The sequence below is a fragment of the Engystomops pustulosus genome, chromosome 8 (genome assembly GCF_040894005.1).
Source record: "Engystomops pustulosus chromosome 8, aEngPut4.maternal, whole genome shotgun sequence".
Taxonomy (NCBI): Eukaryota; Metazoa; Chordata; class Amphibia; order Anura; family Leptodactylidae; genus Engystomops; species Engystomops pustulosus.
The window spans coordinates 32,564,917-32,583,132 of record NC_092418.1 but is presented as its reverse complement, the minus strand read 5'-3'; the positions used below and the strand labels follow the sequence as shown (position 1 = coordinate 32,583,132).

The following is an 18,216-nucleotide window of genomic DNA, read 5'->3' as shown; positions in this document are numbered from 1 at the left end:
TTTTGAAAACGCACTAACTAAAAATGGCCTAAAAGCGCCATGTGTGTCACCACCCTTAGACATGGAAAATAGTCACCTCAATTTTACAAAGTTTTATGTTCCAGGCTGAAGTCTTTGTTCACTTACAGTCACAGACATTTCCCCTATTCCCATTTCCCTCCCAAGAATACATGGCGGATATTTGATTTGTGTATCCAGTATGAACAAACTGTGAAGCTGCAGTACGAAGGGGCCATGGTAACACCCTGCCCCCCGAACAGCCAGTCTGGTTTATTAGTATAATTTTAAAAGATGAGTTTAAGAAGGAAGGAGGCCATCGATGGCAAATATAAGAAGATTATCACAGTCACACTGACTGGATTGTGTGTGTGTCCATAGTTTTAATAAAGATTTTCTTTAAATTTGATAATATAGGGGAAGATTTATCACAAGGCTGCATTCCTATGACTGTACATGGGACGTATAAATGGACGCAAGTTTGCAGCCGTATATACGTCCCCATAGATGTAATAGTCGCACATAGATATGGTGCCGCACACGTGTGGCACCGTATAGCTCCATACACAGGTTAAAGATAGGACATATCCTACCATTCCCTGTTTGTACTGCCGTGCGGCCTACATCACTATGGAGAGGGAAGGAGTCCCCACTCCTCCTCTCCAGTTGCCCATCACAACCAGAGCTCAGATTTTACTTTCTAACAGATGTTTATAAAATGATAGCTGATCTCTGATTGGTTTCCATTGGAAACAAGAACAGTTTTACCTCAGAAACTTCTGATAATTATGGGGGACATTTATCAGTGTGTCTAGGCCATGTGTGCATGGAGGGGGGATAGTGGTGCTCGGCCTCTGTCAGAGTGGGCGAGAGTGTGGTATGTTCCTGTCCCATGCCTGCGTACGTTTTAAAAACCTGTGGACTTGCGTTTGCAGGTTTTTGAGCAAAACTAGGCCAGAAAAGATAGGGAAGGCTGGTAATACCCCCTTGTGTTTAGTTTCTCCTTTCCAATTAAAAAAAAAAAAAACACACCACACAAATCATTTTGAAACAGTTGACAAAAAAAACTTTATTACTCTTAAGAAAACAAAGCACAAAAAAAAAAAGAAAAAAAAACATACAAAATAATGTACAAAAATAAATTACACTTTATAAAAGAAAGCGATCTGCATGCAGCTGGAAATTAAATATGTATAAATAAATACAATGTACAGAAAAATGTTCTGGCACTTCAAAAAGAAATAAAAAGGCCACCGGGAAGCTTGAAGTTTGGGTTTGCTCCTTCTTGGGGGGGGGGGGGATCCTTTGAAAAATAACAGAAGTTGTAGAAACCTTCATAGAATAGGAGCGTATATAAAGCAGAGGTGTGATCGGAGCTATAGTCATATTCACTGTGGACACAGACGTTCTGTATCTTCAAGTTACTAGGAATAGAAGTCTCTTACGTCAGATACGAGAGAAGAATAGGAAATGAAGGAGGTGACGCTATGTGTATGCGCCATAGTACCGGCACCACGGGATGTAGTGAGTTTACATACAGTCCCAGTAAGTGGAATAGTTAGGGTTAATGATTCTCTTATAACAGTGCGGGGAACAACTTATAGGGACTGGAAATTTGTAGAAAATTGGTAGAATATAGTAGTAAACATCAAACAGGTAGTAGAAATATATGATAGAAATACATCTAATAAACATCCAGTATAATGCGCTGGAAACCACGGTAACAATATAGAAGGGAAGTAGAAAGGTTAAGGCTGGAGCCAAAGCCAGAAGCGGATGGATATATATATGAAGAACTCCTGATCCTGCTGGATCCACTTCTGGCTTTGGCTCAGGTGTGATATCATTTTCCTGACACATTTGTTATATTAATTGGTTTGTACTAACTCTGCAAGTTATTTCCCCCCCCCCCCCCCCTTAACGTGAATAAAAAGCTGGTCACTGGGACCTTCACTGATCACAAGGATGGACCCCCCCAGCAAACCTGTTCTTACGAATGGGTGGAGCGGCAGGCAGAGCATGCGTCCTGCTACTTCAATGGTATGGGAAGCTCAGGAATTACTGAGCATCTCTGGCACTGAATTCCAGAGATACCCGCCAGCTGTACTCGGCAATTTCTGATGCTAGTATTTAATGAATCAGTACACATGCTTGTCCTTCTGCTCCACCAATTAGTGTGAATGTGACCTCCCATTCTCCAGATTGCTGGGGTTCCTATTCTCATGATTGGTGGAGGTCCCAGTAGTTGCTCCCTCACTGATCAGATTGTTGTCCCCTATATTGTGGATTGGGGATAACATGCAGAGTTTAAATCCCTAGAACTCTTTGTACTATCCCAATCCTGGAGCGTCATTCCTTAGAGGTCTGCACTGTGCAGCCTTACCATTCCCCTCTTAATGAAGCTGAGCTGTAATACCAAGCCCATCCAATATGCAGTGTCTGGCGCTGTGCTTGGTAGAGACTGAAGAGACTGCAGCAGTTGATAGAACACTGCAGTCTCTGAACTCAGTTATTCAATCCATTGTTCTTCTTCATCACATAATTGACAGAGTAGCAGCACCACATCCTTTACATGTCCAACATGCCTTGTGGTAAATAATGTTATCATTCGGATCTTATAGTTCATCATTTTACCAAAATGCATGGACATCATTCTCCCACAGATCCATTACATGTGAGGAAAGCGGACAAGGTTTCTTCCAGGGTGGTTTGGTTGAGGACAGAACTCGTCACGTTGCTGCATCTAACAGTTAATGAGGTAACGTCAGTTCTGTCCATTATGTGGACTAAATGGAAATTTTGGTGTCTCAGTCCAAGAGGAAACCAAAGTTTGTGTTAGGTAAGCAACTGTATACCGATTCAGAGACCCAAACTAAGGCCAGCAGCTCATGACCAGGCTCAGCCCATGGAAAAACCCATTATTACAATTCTGTGCAGCGGTTTTGACTCCCTGCATCATTTTTCCCTATGTTGCACATAATCCCGTTCCTGGGAATTCCATGAAATCCGGCTGGCGAACGGTCTATTTTGCCTCAGACTGAGCACAGTCATGTATTGCCAGCCTAAAAAGGGATTGTCCTGGTAACTGGCTTCCCCTTTAAGGCTGGATATGCTACAATATCAATGTGCTACAGGCCAGGAGTAAAGATTTAGTACAATATGAAATCCCTCCTGTGCAGGGTTTAGGGGGAAGCCTCACAGAATGACTGACAGTCTCCTCCATATACTTGTTCATACAGCGAGAGGCTGTGAATCAGAGGAGTCTACCCCACATCTAAGCCTTCCATGTTTTAAGGTTTACAGGTATATTTTTATGTCCTGCCCAAGTATCTATTATTAGATTGAATGTTCTACTATGGTAATCTATCGTTAGTTAAGCTCCTAAAAGAGAAGTTATAGTTTGCACTACTAGAAGCAAAGGTATAAAGCATGATAAGAGATTTCTCTAGTTTTCATGGCTGTTGCATAACATATGATGATCAAGAACCAAGAAAGGGAATATAAATGGAAGGACGACAGCCTGTGCCAACTCAGGTCATAAGGGGACACATAGAATATCCTAACTTTTTAAGGTCAAGTAGCAGAGTAACCCACCTACCAATAGTAGAATAGGTGTAAAATGTGCAAATCCTCAGAAGAGATTACATAGCTAAAATAGTCTATCATGCAACACAAAAGTGATGTAAAAGCTCCGCGTGCAAATGGCATGGAGCATGCAGCGTTCTGTATAGGTGATGATCCGAAATTCAGCAAAACGGGACGATGACGGAACAAGTAACTTCATCCCAGAGAATGCTGCCTGCGCAAATTGTCACAACACTTGGCTTCTTTCTTGGGGTTCTTTTTGCAGAAACTCCTGGAGAAAACAAAATAAGACGAGTAGTGGTGTAACTGTATTACAAAGATGGAGGTTTTCAAGACTACAATGATTGTGTCATGAATAATAATTAATAATAATAATTCCTTTATTTATATAACGCACACAGATTACGCAGCGCTGCACAGAGCTTGTCACATCATGAAGAGACATCATAGAGATCATAGAGAGCTCCCTCTCAGGAGACGTCTATGGGTCAGAATGACCGGCTTCTGCCATTCCATATACAGGGGGTCCCCTACTTAAAAACAGCTATAACAGTTATTAATGGCATCTGTTAATCTTGATTCTTATGACAATCCAACATTTTTAAAATCCAATTGTCACAGAGACCCAAAAAAATTTGTCTGGAGCTACAATTATAAAATATACAGTTCCGACATACAAACCTTAAAAAAAAAAAACCACCTACTGTATATACTCGAGTATAAGCCGACCCGAGTATAAACCGAGACCCCTAATTTTACCACCAAAAACTGGGAAAACCTATTGACTCGAGTATAAGCAGAGGGTGTAGTATACAGCCAGCCCCAAGTGGTATACAGCCTCCCCCCTCATGTATACAGCCTGCCCCCTCATGTATACAGCCTGCCAGCCTGCCCCCTCATGTATACATAGAATGATTTTTTTTTTTGTTTATGCTTTTTTTAAAAACAGATTTTCAGACATTGGGGCAGATTTACTTACCCGGCCCATTCGCGATCCAGCGGCGCGTTCTCTGCAGTGGATTCGGGTCCGGCCGGGATTTATTAAGGCAGTTCCTCCGCCGTCCACCAGGTGGCGCTGCTGCGTTGAAGAGCATCGGAACACGCTGGAGTTCACCGAGGCCGGCTGAGTGAAGGTAAGTGCAAGCTCCGCGACACATTTTCCATTTTTAAATTCAGCGGTTTTTCCGAATCCATCGGGTTTTAGTTCGGCCACGCCCCCCGATTTCCATCACGCGCATGCCGGCGCCGATGTGCCACAATCCGATCGCGTGCGCCAAAATCCCAGGGGAATACAGGGAAAATCGCCGCAAATCAGAAATATTCGGGTAACACGTCGGGAAACCGCGAATTGGGCCCTTAGTAAATGACCCCCATTGTGTTACAATAACACAGTAACAGGCTGAGTAAATCCTAACATTAAATATCTGTAAACCGCATCCATTCACTTACAACAACCACCATGTGCACACTCCCCCAGTAACCCCAGCCCAGAGAGGTCCAAGAGGGAAAACAGTAGCATTATACATCAGTATGAGAAGTCTCATATCACCTGGCCCAGATCAGGACCTGTACGGTAATGGGGAACAAACTTATTAACCGCAACAATCCAGCGCTTTAGTGTACGGGTGTCCTGCTCCATCCATGACATTACCACTACCTTCTCCCACAATCCAAAACACACTGGTAGGTGGATTAGATTGTGAGCCCCATTGGAGACAGGGACTTATCTGGCAAGCTTTGTGCAGCGTTGCATAATCTGTGTGCGCTATATAAATAAATAATTATTATTAATCATTATTATTATGATGGCCATGTACTAATTCATTCACAATACCCGACAGACAGACCCTTGGAAACAGAACATGAAGGAAGTCAAACGAAGATTGAGAAATTCCACTACTTTCGAACAGAACGGCTGCACTCTGGGGCACGACCAAACACAATGTGGAAAGGACCCACTAGCAGCCTAACAGCGCAAGCAAGTATCACTAGCCGTGACATCTACATGATAGAGCCCTGCAGGGGTAGAATAGATACAACGGAATCAGGAAATATGAAGGAAGATTCAACTTCTTTCCAGTCCTCGACAGACAAGCCTGAGATATCCTCTTTCGGTCGCAACAGGGTCTTGTCAAAGGGCCCGATCACGTCAATCGCAGGAGAGTATAGGACTGGGTGAGTGCTCTAGGGAGGTCCGGAGCACCAAATAGCTTCTCCAAGGGAGTCAATTCCCCTGCCAGGCTATAGGATCCAAACTGAGCCCAGAAGGCACGGCCCAACTGATTGTAGTGGAAGGAGGCAATGGCAGGAGCCGGAACCACTCATTTACCTCCTTGAAGGAAAGCAATACAGAGTACGAGGACAAGAAAAATTTAGCACCCGCAACCCCCCCTTCCCCCACATTGTGAGATAAAGAGGGTGAACAAGGCATTCAATCATAGTGGAGTCCTAGGACAGAGAGGGGCAGGGGTTGCCACCTGGACCAGGCCTTTCACCAGTACCCACAGAAAAGCGACTACCCTGGGTGCGGTAGAGGTGGGTCTGTAGCTATAAAGCAGACTAGTTAGAGCTTTGTAGAAGCTGATGAGAGCATAAGCAAGAGCAGTTTCTGTGTTACTTCTATCAATATCACTCCACCAATGGGCATACACTTCTTTAAAATGAATTATACTAAAACGAAACCCTCAAGCTGTCCAAGACCACAAAGACCAGACTTGCATGGAAAGTTATAACAAAGTGATGGAAACTGAGCTCTCTCCTGTAAAATACTGCGCCCCTTTAAGCCGCTATATCAGTGTACAACGTCCTTACCCTTGCCTGGAGAGAAGTTTATTGATCGGTGCATTTTGTCCTTGGCTTGGCTGAAGGATCCTGTTAGAAGATATTCAAGATACTTTACAATGTGGAGTTTACATCAATAAAATCCTCATAAATAGATCCATGTAAACACAAAATTTCGGCATTAGTTCCCATATTCATGGGTAAAGCTGTCCAGGATTAGAGTAATATGGGGATTCATTACAAAAACTACACCACACCTTTCCTGTACTGCACTACAGTGACTACAGTAATATCAGAGGTGCCCCCCCCCCCCCACAAAAAAGAAAAAACAATCAAGTTTTTCAAATCCTGGATAAAACTTAAGAAACATTATCAAATTGTAATATACAATAAATGCCCTGGTGCCATAACTATGCACAGAGTAGACTTCCCCGTCATGTATAATTATGCGATTTACCTTGGATCTAACGCCTTGGGCTTAGATATAGGTCTCCGATTTGACATTCCAATTTCTACTGCCCTACAATAAATACAGAAAACTGAGGATCAGCACAATGATTAGTATTACAATACCTTTCTGATTCCACATATGTATAATTCACACACATAATTCAGGTCTATAGAAGCAGAGATCAGCTGGGCATGTATTGTTCCACTACAAGGAGAGGAAGATTGTGGGAATATTAAGTAGATGGGTAAAGCTATTCACACACTATCATGGCTTCTCTCCTTGCTAAGGCATGTCAGATAGAAGATCACACACACATGTATATAGATATACACACACACGTATATAGATATACACACACACACACGCATATAGATGCGCACACACATATATATAGATAGATATAGAATTACCTGGTCAGCTTTTTCCTATCCAGAGACTTCTGAGTTGCTGATGATAATGTCATCCTATCCCGAGGGCTTTTTATTTTCTCCTATTATTAGGTCAGAAAAGAGCCTTGTCAATGGATAAATAGATAAATACGCAATACAACTATGGCGTAGTCTGGCATACTTATCATAAAGCAAAATACATCATTTGGAAAAACGGGAACGAAGGGGATGGAGAGGATACTCGAGAAAAATGAGATTGGTTGCATTTCAGCCTGGATGCATTGGGATTGTCCCATTTTATATCATAACATCCTCTAACAATTACCATCTGTCTGAGCATCTTCTCTCGCCGTAGCTCCCGGTCATGAGTCAGAAGACTCATCCGTTCTGCCGAATCCATCGTGAAGAAGATGTCATGGATTTCGTACAGCGCTGCCCGAAGCTTCAGAGAAAATATAAAGTTTACATTAATAAAATTACATTGACTGCAATCACAGTTCTCCTATGTAATGTGGATCTGTGTGTCAGAACCAGGCCCAACCAGTCTGTCTGAGCTGAAGCGATAACATAGTATTTTAGATTTTTAGTGCCATCTAGTGATATGTCCTGAAGTCAGTGACATGTGGTACTAATGGCCACCAAAACCAGCACATGTAGGAAGCCTGAAGAGGGCAGCAGTAGAGGTCAGTGCAAGTAAAGGCGAGTGAGTAGGAGCTGAGCTGCTGTAACCCAGTACTCCACCACACAGTGTATAGAGCTTCCAGTGCTGGTACCACTGGCCACGGCTTATGTTATCTACTGATACATGAACCGATATGGATGTACCTGGATAAAGGTTATTTTATCCAAATCTATATACTGGAAAATATAAATATACCATATATGCTAGAGTATAAGATGACCGGAATATAAACAAGGCACCCAATTTTACCACAAAAAATTATTGACTTGTTGACTATAGTTTAAGTCAAGTGTTGGAAATGCATTGGTAATAGCCTCCCCTCACTAATACAATGCCCTGCAGCAGCAGCCTCCCCTCACTAATAAAATACCCAGCAGCAGCAGCCTCCCCTCACTAATAAAATACCCAGCAGCAGCAGCCTCCCCTCACTAATAAAATACCCAGCAGCAGCAGCCTCCCCTCACTAATAAAATACCCAGCAGCAGCAGCCTCCCCTCACTAATAAAATGCCCAGCAGCAGCAGCAGCCTCCCCTCACTAATAAAATGCCCAGCAGCAGCAGCAGCCTCCCCTCACTAATAAAATGCCCAGCAGCAGCAGCAGCCTCCCCTCACAAATGAAATGCCCAGCAGCAGCCTCCCCTCACAAATGAAATGCCCAGCAGCAGCCTCCCCTCACAAATGAAATGCCCAGCAGCAGCCTCCCCTCACAAATGAAATGCCCAGCAGCAGCCTCCCCTCACAAATGAAATGCCCAGCAGCAGCAGCCTCCCCTCACAAATGAAATGCCCAGCAGCAGCAGCCTCCCCTCACAAATGAAATGCCCAGCAGCAGCAGCCTCCCCTCACAAATGAAATGCCCAGCAGCAGCAGCCTCCCCTCACTAATGAAATGCCCAGCAGCAGCAGCCTCCCCTCACTAATGAAATGCCTACAGCAGCCCCTCAGCTATCTGTGCAGCAGCACTTGCAGAGACAGGTACATGCGCTCAGCCCGTGAATACTATGTCATCAGGCAGGGACACCACAGCGTCATAGTGTGTGCACATACAGAGTGCTACACAGGAACTCGGGAGAGGAAAGGAGCTGCAGGGAGCACCAAACCAAGTTTATTTTTTATATATACTCGTGTATAAGTTTTTCTGCACAAAAATAATGATGGGAATGGTTTAAATCAAATTCTTACAGTAATTCCACATCTAAAATCCCCCAGGTATAAATAAAAGGAATGAATAAGGACCACAGCATTACCTGTGCCAGCACTCGTTCCTGTAAGGACAGGTCCTGTGCGGAGACAAGTCCTCTGCTTGGTTGGGCCTCTGTGTGGAACGTCTTTATAAACTCAGCAGTATCCTAGCAAACAAGAACAATAGGATAAGTATTGCTGCTCCTTGCAAGGAAATGCTGAACGTAGATTTATTGTTAGTACATAAGGAACAGGTTTGGCTTACAATCATATATAATACACTGGATGCTGTGGATCGGATGATACTTACTTTCACAGTTTGCTTCAGATTCTTCAGCTTCTCTGTCTGCATTAATCTCCGTGTAAGAAAACCTTTGGCCAAGGCGGTCACTTTACTTAACTTTTTGTGCATCTGGGGACTGTAAACCTTCAATGAGAAAATAGATGAATATTAATACATTGACAGTTCTCCAGTGCAAGTGTATGGACGACTTGTATACTATGCCACCCGCCTCCTTCAGTCATTTTCCTATGGATATTCATCGGATAAATGGAAAATATGTGATTGCTGGGAACCCCATTAAACTATTAGCCTCCTCAGGTAGGGTATGAAATGTCCATACTTTTGCCATCGTATTTAAGAAAGAATCTTATTATGATATGATCTTTCCCATTACATCAGATAGAAATGCAGAGGGTGCAAGTACTTCTGCAATTCTGCAAACTGTGAGCAAAGTCTTTCCTTAACAGTGGATATATCCAGTTCTGTGCCTCCTAGTAACACAATCCTATTCTATTCTTCTCTTTAAAATTGGTCTCTTTAAAATGAGACAAGAATTGCGTTGAATTGAACCCTGGCACAAATCTGGCATTATATTAAACAGGAGATATGATATATGGATTGTGTGTAGAAGCTTTACAGAACCGGAGATATCCACTCTTGAAGTTACAATTGGAACTCTCAGAAATAGAAAGCTGTATATAAAAATCTAGATGTTTTACTACAATTTTAATAGGACACCAGAATTGTGTTTCTAGGTGCCGAGGTTCAGGAGATATGGCCGTTTGAAATTGCTCACTGTCATGAAGTTATTCTTTAGCGGGCTCTGGTTCTGGAGATCACAATACAACAACCCTGATGTGATCTAAAAGATGAGATTCTTATCTATAACATGACACCAGTATGTCTCTAGGTGCTATAGAACTGAAGACTGATGCGTCTGAAGGTCATGCTCCGTGCAGCCTATAAAAGTGACTAATCTCAGAGAAATATGACTCTTCTCTGCTCATTTTCACATGACTTTTAAGGCAACTGTGTCTTTAAATGTAGCAAGCACCCTGCCTCTCCATTCAATGTATGATGGAAACAGCCAAGTGCTCTATTTTCTTGTGCACACTCAATGGATCCCTATTCTACTATTCAGACACCTACCCTGTGAAGTGTTATAAAGTTAAGTAACCCTATAGAAATATCAACAATTTGCGCCACTCTGTCTTTTGTCATACCCTCAATTTTAAAGTGGTGTCAATGTCAACACCAATTAAACTTCTCCCTTGTAGTCTGGATGGGAGTTTTAATGACATAGGAAAATAAGTTTACACAGAAGATTCCAACAAACAAGTCACCTGGGACCATCTGGTCTTCGGTCTGTTAAGGGATCTTGAGGCCGATATTTTTGGTGCTCTGCTTTCCGCTGATCCCCAAAGACCGAACGAGGACTCAACTGTGGAGCCATAAGTATGCTGCGAAGGTGCCACAAGTGACCCGACTGTAAAAATAAAGACAAGGATGACCTCAGGGATGAGCAAAACACATCAACAAAGTCATGGGCGCGCTAATTATTATGCAAGAGGCAGGCGGACCGAATAGGGATTCTGTATATAGAAGATGATGTAATGTGTCATGTCCGAGAGCTGAAGGGGAATCTACCATCAAAATCCATCCTGAGAGAGCACTTACTCATAGATCCAGGCACCGTGACTGTGGTAATCCAATTTATTATCCATGGCTTCCTTCATTTAGCAGCATGGAGGGGCTCTGGTAACACTACCTTATAGCATAATTTTAAAAGATGGTTATATAAGGAAGGGAGCCCTAGATAAGAAAATTACCACAGTCACGGTGCCTGGATCTATGAGTAAGTGTCCCTGGTTTTGAAGGTAGATTTCCTTTAACATCATTTTGTGACTTACAGTGCTAGGTAAGTGTGATGCATATTAGCAAACATAGGCTTCATTCAGTTATCCATTTTCATTTTGGACATCCAGACCATACACTGTGCCCCAGCAGTAACACGGCCATTTATTTATGATTCTGTGACTGCCCACCTATCGGTCAGATATCCGCTTTGTACTGAAAAGAGCAAAATAGGACAGTGGTCCTTTACTACAGTGCACTGGGCACTTGCAACCTTATGATTACTACATTTTTTTAAAGTTATTTTAAAGGCACTTGTCACCAGACAGTACCCCATTAAACTACCAGCCCCCTCAGGTAGGGTATGAAATGTCCTTTCTAAAATTCCCTCATATATGCGAAATCTCACTCCTCTACCTTTAAAAAAAATCTCCTCCAAAGTCAGATGAAAATGAGCCATATTTCACTGAGATGAGTCAGTTTTAGAGGCTGCAGGGAGCGTGAACTTCAGACGCATCAATCTACAGTTCTATAGAAACATGCTGGTGTCATATTATAGATAAGAATGGCAGCCTCGTAATGTGTATAACCAGAGATACAGGCATTTAAAGAATAAGGTGGGAGCTTTATATGAAGCTAGCATCTAACAATGGTCCAGATATATTATTGTGCTTGCGCCAGTTTTTCACTTAAAAAAGGGGTTTTGGAGCTTGAACACGAATGTATGAAATGTTTGTACCATAATTGTTTAGTGGCTGCAATTTGTCCGACACTGAGTCTTTGTAAGCCCCGAGGCTGTATGGTTTCTGCAGATTTGTTACAATGTAACAGTGGCACATTGTTATAAATCAGGTCTAAAAACGCCATATACTGCAATACAGTAAAATATGTCTTACACAGCTCCATACACCCAAGTATGAAATATTTTAAAGCGTTACACGGCGAAGTCAAAATATTTTTATTATAAATTTGGTATCACTGTGATCGGAACGCACCAAAGAATAAAGCGCACAGTGAAAGTCGTAGAAACGGAGCCCACAAGAAAGCGATGCAAATGTCTTTTTTTGTGCAATTTTACTGTATTTTAATTTTTTTTCCAGCTTCCCAGTACACGGCATGGAATAATAAATAACGTCACTGAGAAGTAAAATTTGTTACACAGACAATTAGCCTTCACACAGCTTTGTACACCGAAACATGAAAAGTTATAGATTTTTGAAGTTGGGTAGTGAAAAATGAACGAAAAAAGACTGCGACGCAAAGGTGTTCATATGACAATAGCATGTTTCTAGATACTGTAGAACACAAGATACTCACACTGAAGCCTAGAAACTTGACACAAAAAGAAGTTTTCTCTGCTCATTTTCACATGAGTTTGGAAAAGGTTTTTTTCATAGTTAAACATAAAAGGGGTAATTGTATAAAAGGACATGTCATACCCCACCTGAGGGGGCTGGGAATGTAAAATAAGACAATGAAGATCCGAGTTCCTTTGTGTCATTGCACAAGCACTGAAGGGTAATATAAATTTATAATAAGTCAATGAAGTCGGCGCAAACTACATAGAAAGTACTGTGCATGTGTGTCCGTCCTACAACTGCACAGCGCATGCACGAGATTTCAGTGCAGAAGACAAGACAAATGCTACCATTATATAAGATAGTTAGAACGGCTGAGGCCCGGGCATTGGGCACTTGCAACCTCATGTCCACATCAAGTAAAACTCTGCTTTCTGTGTAATCAGACCTCGGTTCACACTGCTAAAGCTGGAATACGATTCTACTACCCAGCTTGTGAGAAGATGAATGTTGTGGTCGGCTCCCATAGAATCGCTCACATGAAGGAGCTCGGTCTGTAAAACACATCCACAGACTGAACACTCTCCCGGGCACAGGAATCCAAGCATCATAGTTAGACATCATATAAGGAGTCCCTGCATCCCTATGGGACTACAGCAGAGATACAGGGACTCCTTGCATCATGTATAACTATGAAGCTTGGACTCACGTCCCCAGAGCAGTGTTTGGTCAGTAAAATGTGGCCACCACACGGTCTGGGATTCACAGAATGAGCATGTTCATGTGAAAAGGGCCTAAAGGTTTTCTGATCCACTGTGACCAAGCCCAGATACAAGCCTCACCTGTGCTGACTGAGTGACTATTGTCCAGGTGACTCTCAGATGGACTGTCGTCACTTCTGTCGCTCCAGTCCGGCCTCGTCCTGCTACTATCCAAACCACCTTGTACAGAAGGAAGGTCAACGTCTTTGAATCTCAGTCTTCTCCCTTCTTCTTCAAATTCCTAAAATATAGAAACGGGATAAGAAATCTATTTTTCGCATCCTTCAGAGGCAGAATTATCTTCTGGCTCTATGGCTCTCAGGAGCCCCTGCTCCGGCTTTCTCCTTTCACTACACTTTTGGCCAAAGCGGTCACTCATGTATGTAATGGAGCTATGAAAGATACCAGTCAGCCAAAGATGGCGGACACTGGATTATCTTATGTGTATATGATCCCTCCCTGTTGGGGTCCTCCATGGTTTTACTAGCAGGTGATCATACTCAACATGTGGGTCACGACCCCAGCGGGGGTCAAACTACCCAAACACAGAGGTAGCCTAAAGCCATCTGAGCAACGATTTTATCAAGTTTTTGTAGCGAATCACATGGTTTGGGGTCACCGCAACATGAGGAACTGTATTGCGGGGTCACAGCATTACAAAGGTTGAGAACCACTGCTCTAAAACCACTTGAATAAAGTAGCCACTAGTTCAGAATAGTTAGATAAAAAGTAAATAAATCTGATCTACAAATTTTGGAAATATCTAAACAGGGCTTTTAGCCCTTTATATTGTTTTAATATACTTAGTAGATACTCTGCCCTTCTAGGTGTCTACTCATACAATGGAACATTAAGCAAAAGCACAATTAAGATAAAGTTTCTTTAAAAGTTGTGTCTATTGTCCTAGTGTAACAGAGACTCCTGGATGTATTTCATCTACAAGTGCCATGCCTGAGAAGTGCGCTAATCTGCTTTATCCTGCGGGCTCCTCAAGATATTGGGTTACCCTCTGAAGCCGCTCTTGTTCCCTTTCTTGCTCGGCGATCAGTAGAGACAGCTGATACGCGTGCTGCTCTTCCAGCTTCTTCCTCATTTCTTCAAAAGCCAACATCTTCTTCTTCAGGTTGTCCTCTGAAGACAAGTATCAGCGTTAGCATCTCCAGTACAATACAGACTTATAGGGGGAGATTTATCAGAAGTGTCTGAGGTAAAACTGTTCCAGGTGCCCATGGAGAACCAATCAGAGATCAGCTTACATTTTATAAACAAGTGTGGGCAAACTAAAGCAGAGCTCTGATTGGTTGCCAGGAGCAACTAGAACAGTTCTGCTGTCAGACACTTCTGATAAATAGATCCAAGTCATACACCTCACAGAGAGCCTGTATTTATCTGGAGTAATAAGATGGATCCTCATCTCTTAGTGAAAAGGGGTTAAAAATACAGAACGGTCTCACTTATATGAAGGTCATTGTGCAATGCATAATTTGTCGTGTGGTGGCGCTGCAGGGTACATTAACACTTATGACTAAGTTTCCTCACAAATGATGGCAAGATGTCCAAGCACAAACAAACAATCTGTGATAGAAAAGTTACTTCGTGTGCATTCGCAGGTTGCAGCTACATTGCTTTTTTCAACATAGTGCACTGGCTGTTGGTTTTTTTCAATCAGTATTACATTACTGCAATGAAAGGGACAAAAAATGTGCACCCCTGATTTACAATAAGCCATAGGGTACATTCACCTGGCGGTATGCCCACTCGTCGCTGGAGAGGAGGAGGAGGTGTACCCATCATAGAAAACAGTGGCATACGGCCGCAGACATGGGGAAAGAGAGCATGCTCTACCTTTTCCCCCTTGTACACGTGGATCAGTGCCACACCGACCACCGCCGGGCGGCCATTGCCGTCTATGGGGACGTACATGTGGCGGCGTATAGATCCCCACAGATGGCAGTCTGAATGAGGCCTAAGGCCTCATTTACACAGATGTATGCGCGCAGATTAGCAACCAGGCGAGCATACGCAAGGTTCGATGAGCACTGCTCACCCCTCCCCTCTCCGTACGGATGCCTGGCACACAGCTTTTCCTTGTGTACAGTGCGGCAAGGTACCGCCGCCTGGTGCCCATTGCCATTTATGGAAACTTATATGCGACCTCAAACTTGCGGCCGTATATACGACCCCCAAAGGGCAGTGTGAATGTAGCAAGTAGATCTCTTCAAATACAAAGAATCCCTTAAACTTCTCCTGCATCAATTGTTAAAAATATAACCTATGATTCCTACCTAATGTACTATTCAGTAACATCTCAGTCTTGGGTGTATTGAGGGACCCACTGCGACTTCTCCTCTGGTGGAGCCACCTCTTCTCGTCCTCACTTGGCACTGGGGAGTGTTCAATTTGTGTACTTTCCAGGTCCAGATCAAGACGTCGCTTCACCTGGATGTCAGGGTTGTTCTCCATGAACTGTGCACTGACAGAGGAGACATTGGGAGTGTCTGAGGCCTGATGTGTACTCTGGCTCTGTATTAGGATAGGAGATGGGGTTTCTACATCATACGACTTATTGAGCTCCGCGGGTGAATTACGCTTCACCACCTCCAGAGGAGAGTATGGCTTGTGTACATTTTCTGATGTGATGGTTGTAGGGTCACCATGATGACCTGACATGGTCCCGTCCAGGGTGTCTGCAGAGCCAGGACTTGTGCTGTGGACTCCTTTACATGTTGAGGTGTCAGAGACAGTTCTAGAGTTCATAACTTTATTGTCAGAGCGTCTGTTCAGATTCGGAATAAAGTCGATATGATCGCTGAAGGAATGTCTTTTCATGGAAGACGCCATTACTTTATCCATGTCTTTTGGCACAATTTCAGGCGTTGTTTTTTCATTCATATCAGTATTTGTCAAACCCACCATTTTACCCTTTTCCTGGGGGCTTAGATCGTAGGCATTGACAGGGTGGTTTATGACAATGTTTCCTGCTGATAAGGGCCTGGGTCTCCTCCGGTGCATTTTGGGGCTTAAACTTGGCTCGGGACTTGGTAGTTTGGCATAAGAACCTGTAAGGCTTTTGATCATGTTACTTTCATACTCCAACATCAATCCATGTCTAAGTTCCTCATCAGACTCGGCACCGGAAGAGGATTCTGGTTTGGAAGGGATGTCCACTTTAGAGAAAGTTGGCAGAGCAGCGGAGTTCTGACCTTGGGATAAGGCGGCTTGTAACAAGGTATTAGACTTGTTGAGTGTTGGCTTGTCCACCAGTAAGGGGCTGGAGCTTCTACTCCGATGTGCAAGTCTGGTCTTCTCCTTTACGGAGTCGCTAATTTTAATGGTGTCGTTTTCCTTGTCTGAATGACTTTCGCTAGAACTTCCCTTAGCGCTGCCTTTCATGCTTCGTCTGCTCTGCTCTATGTACTCCCGGGACTTCTTCAGGAGGTTTTGTAAGCTCATTACATATGGATCCGGAGCTTCCTTGGTGGTAGCTGGTAAATCGCACGCTGAGGATTCGGGAATAGAGTCGCCTGTGTTCTCCATGGATATATCCCTTGCATTGACCACAGCAGGGCTCTTGTTCTGTGTCACGGATGAAAAGTCCTTACATTCCTTATCCAAGTTTCTTACAGTGGGTTTTAACTTTTTTTTGGAAATTTGGTCGTCCACCGATTTCTCAAACTTGGCAGGGCCATCGTGGGCAGAGAACACTGGAAAATGAAGCGCATTGGGAAGGATTGCAAAGCCGTTCATGTTTTTCAGATGGGACTTTTCATCAATGGTTTCATTCTCCGCACTCGGCTCGAAACTTGAAACTGTTTTTACCTGTATGGAACAAGGAGTTAAAGAGAATTAAGATTAGTAAGATGCAAAAACATGCAATTATACCACATACTGAGGATGTGCAACTCATAATATACATCATATATGGATAAGAGAAATCAATTGAGAAACCAAGCAGCAAGTTATAGAGTAGGAGAAGCTGAAAATATTCTACACAGTGTCCTATCTACAGGCAGTATGTTATAGAGCAGAAGGAGCTGAACATATTGTACACAGTATCCTATCTGCAGTCAGCATGTTATAGAGCAGGAGGAGCTGAGCAGATTGTACATAGTATCCTATCTGCAGGCAGCATGTTATAGAACAGAAAAGTTGACATATTGTACATAGCGTCCTATCTGCAGGCAGTATGCACAGGCTGTGTTTGATATTGCAACTCAGCCTCATTCAAGTGAATAGATGATATATTTGCAGAAAGACAGCATCCATCCTGATAGCAAAATCATGTGGAGTGGCTGCAATCAGATCCCAAACAAATGGAAAAACAGTACTAGTTTTCTTTTTACTCATGTCATGTGTATGGGGCATCACAAGAGTTGAATTACTACCATACTTTTTAAATTTCCACAATTCTTCCAGATCTATAGATTGTCCCTCTATTTATCCATTACTCCGATATATTAAAGTGTTCATAAAATCATGAAAAAACTAGAACAAGAAAAGAAAAAGCACAACACATATATATTACCTACTGATCCCCCAGCCGTGCAGTCAGTGAGCTGTGGTTATACGCAGGTTGGCTGGTTGTGAATAGTAACTTGGCTGCAGGGGGCATACAAAGCCTTCTGCCCTGTGTATTCCCAAGCCATGTGATGGTAACCAGGGGACACATAGTAAACACAGGGGAAGCGCTGAATGCCTCTCTATTCTCTCTGTGTGATTATCCAGTCAATCAATGCAGAACTATACACCGGAGAGATCACGTCTTATACCCTGCTGGAAGCGCTACGGGTCACTGAGCAGAAATTCAGAGCTCGTCATTGAGACATAACCTTCATAAAAGATGATTCATGATGAGGTTTACATTAACCCCTTCACGACTGCCACACGGCTATATACGTCCTAATTGCACATATCCCCCGTTTATAGGTGTCATCACAGTGGCAAACTTCAAACC

General features: G+C 43.1%; 1 protein-coding gene across 4 annotated transcripts in view; it reads right to left on the bottom strand.

Moving 5' to 3' along the window:
- Positions 1 to 1,114: 1,114 nt before the first annotated feature.
- CCP110 (centriolar coiled-coil protein 110) overlaps positions 1,115 to 18,216 on the bottom strand; it is a 66,409-nt gene continuing 49,307 nt past the window's right edge. For 2 of the 4 annotated variants that reach the window (XM_072120587.1, XM_072120589.1), the window contains 11 exons: positions 15,548 to 17,081; positions 14,269 to 14,393; positions 13,344 to 13,503; positions 10,693 to 10,835; positions 9,377 to 9,493; positions 9,132 to 9,233; positions 7,529 to 7,645; positions 7,225 to 7,304; positions 6,821 to 6,883; positions 6,394 to 6,453; positions 1,115 to 3,853 (listed from right to left, as the gene is read on the bottom strand). In XM_072120587.1, coding sequence (XP_071976688.1) covers positions 3,778 to 3,853; positions 6,394 to 6,453; positions 6,821 to 6,883; positions 7,225 to 7,304; positions 7,529 to 7,645; positions 9,132 to 9,233; positions 9,377 to 9,493; positions 10,693 to 10,835; positions 13,344 to 13,503; positions 14,269 to 14,393; positions 15,548 to 17,081 — 2,577 coding nt within the window. In that variant the 3' untranslated portion in view covers positions 1,115 to 3,777. Of the gene's footprint in view, positions 3,854 to 6,393; positions 6,454 to 6,820; positions 6,884 to 7,224; positions 7,305 to 7,528; positions 7,646 to 9,131; positions 9,234 to 9,376; positions 9,494 to 10,692; positions 10,836 to 13,343; positions 13,504 to 14,268; positions 14,394 to 15,547; positions 17,082 to 17,787; positions 17,879 to 18,216 lie in introns of those variants that run through there. The other 2 variants (XM_072120590.1, XM_072120588.1) reach the window with 2 other exon arrangements.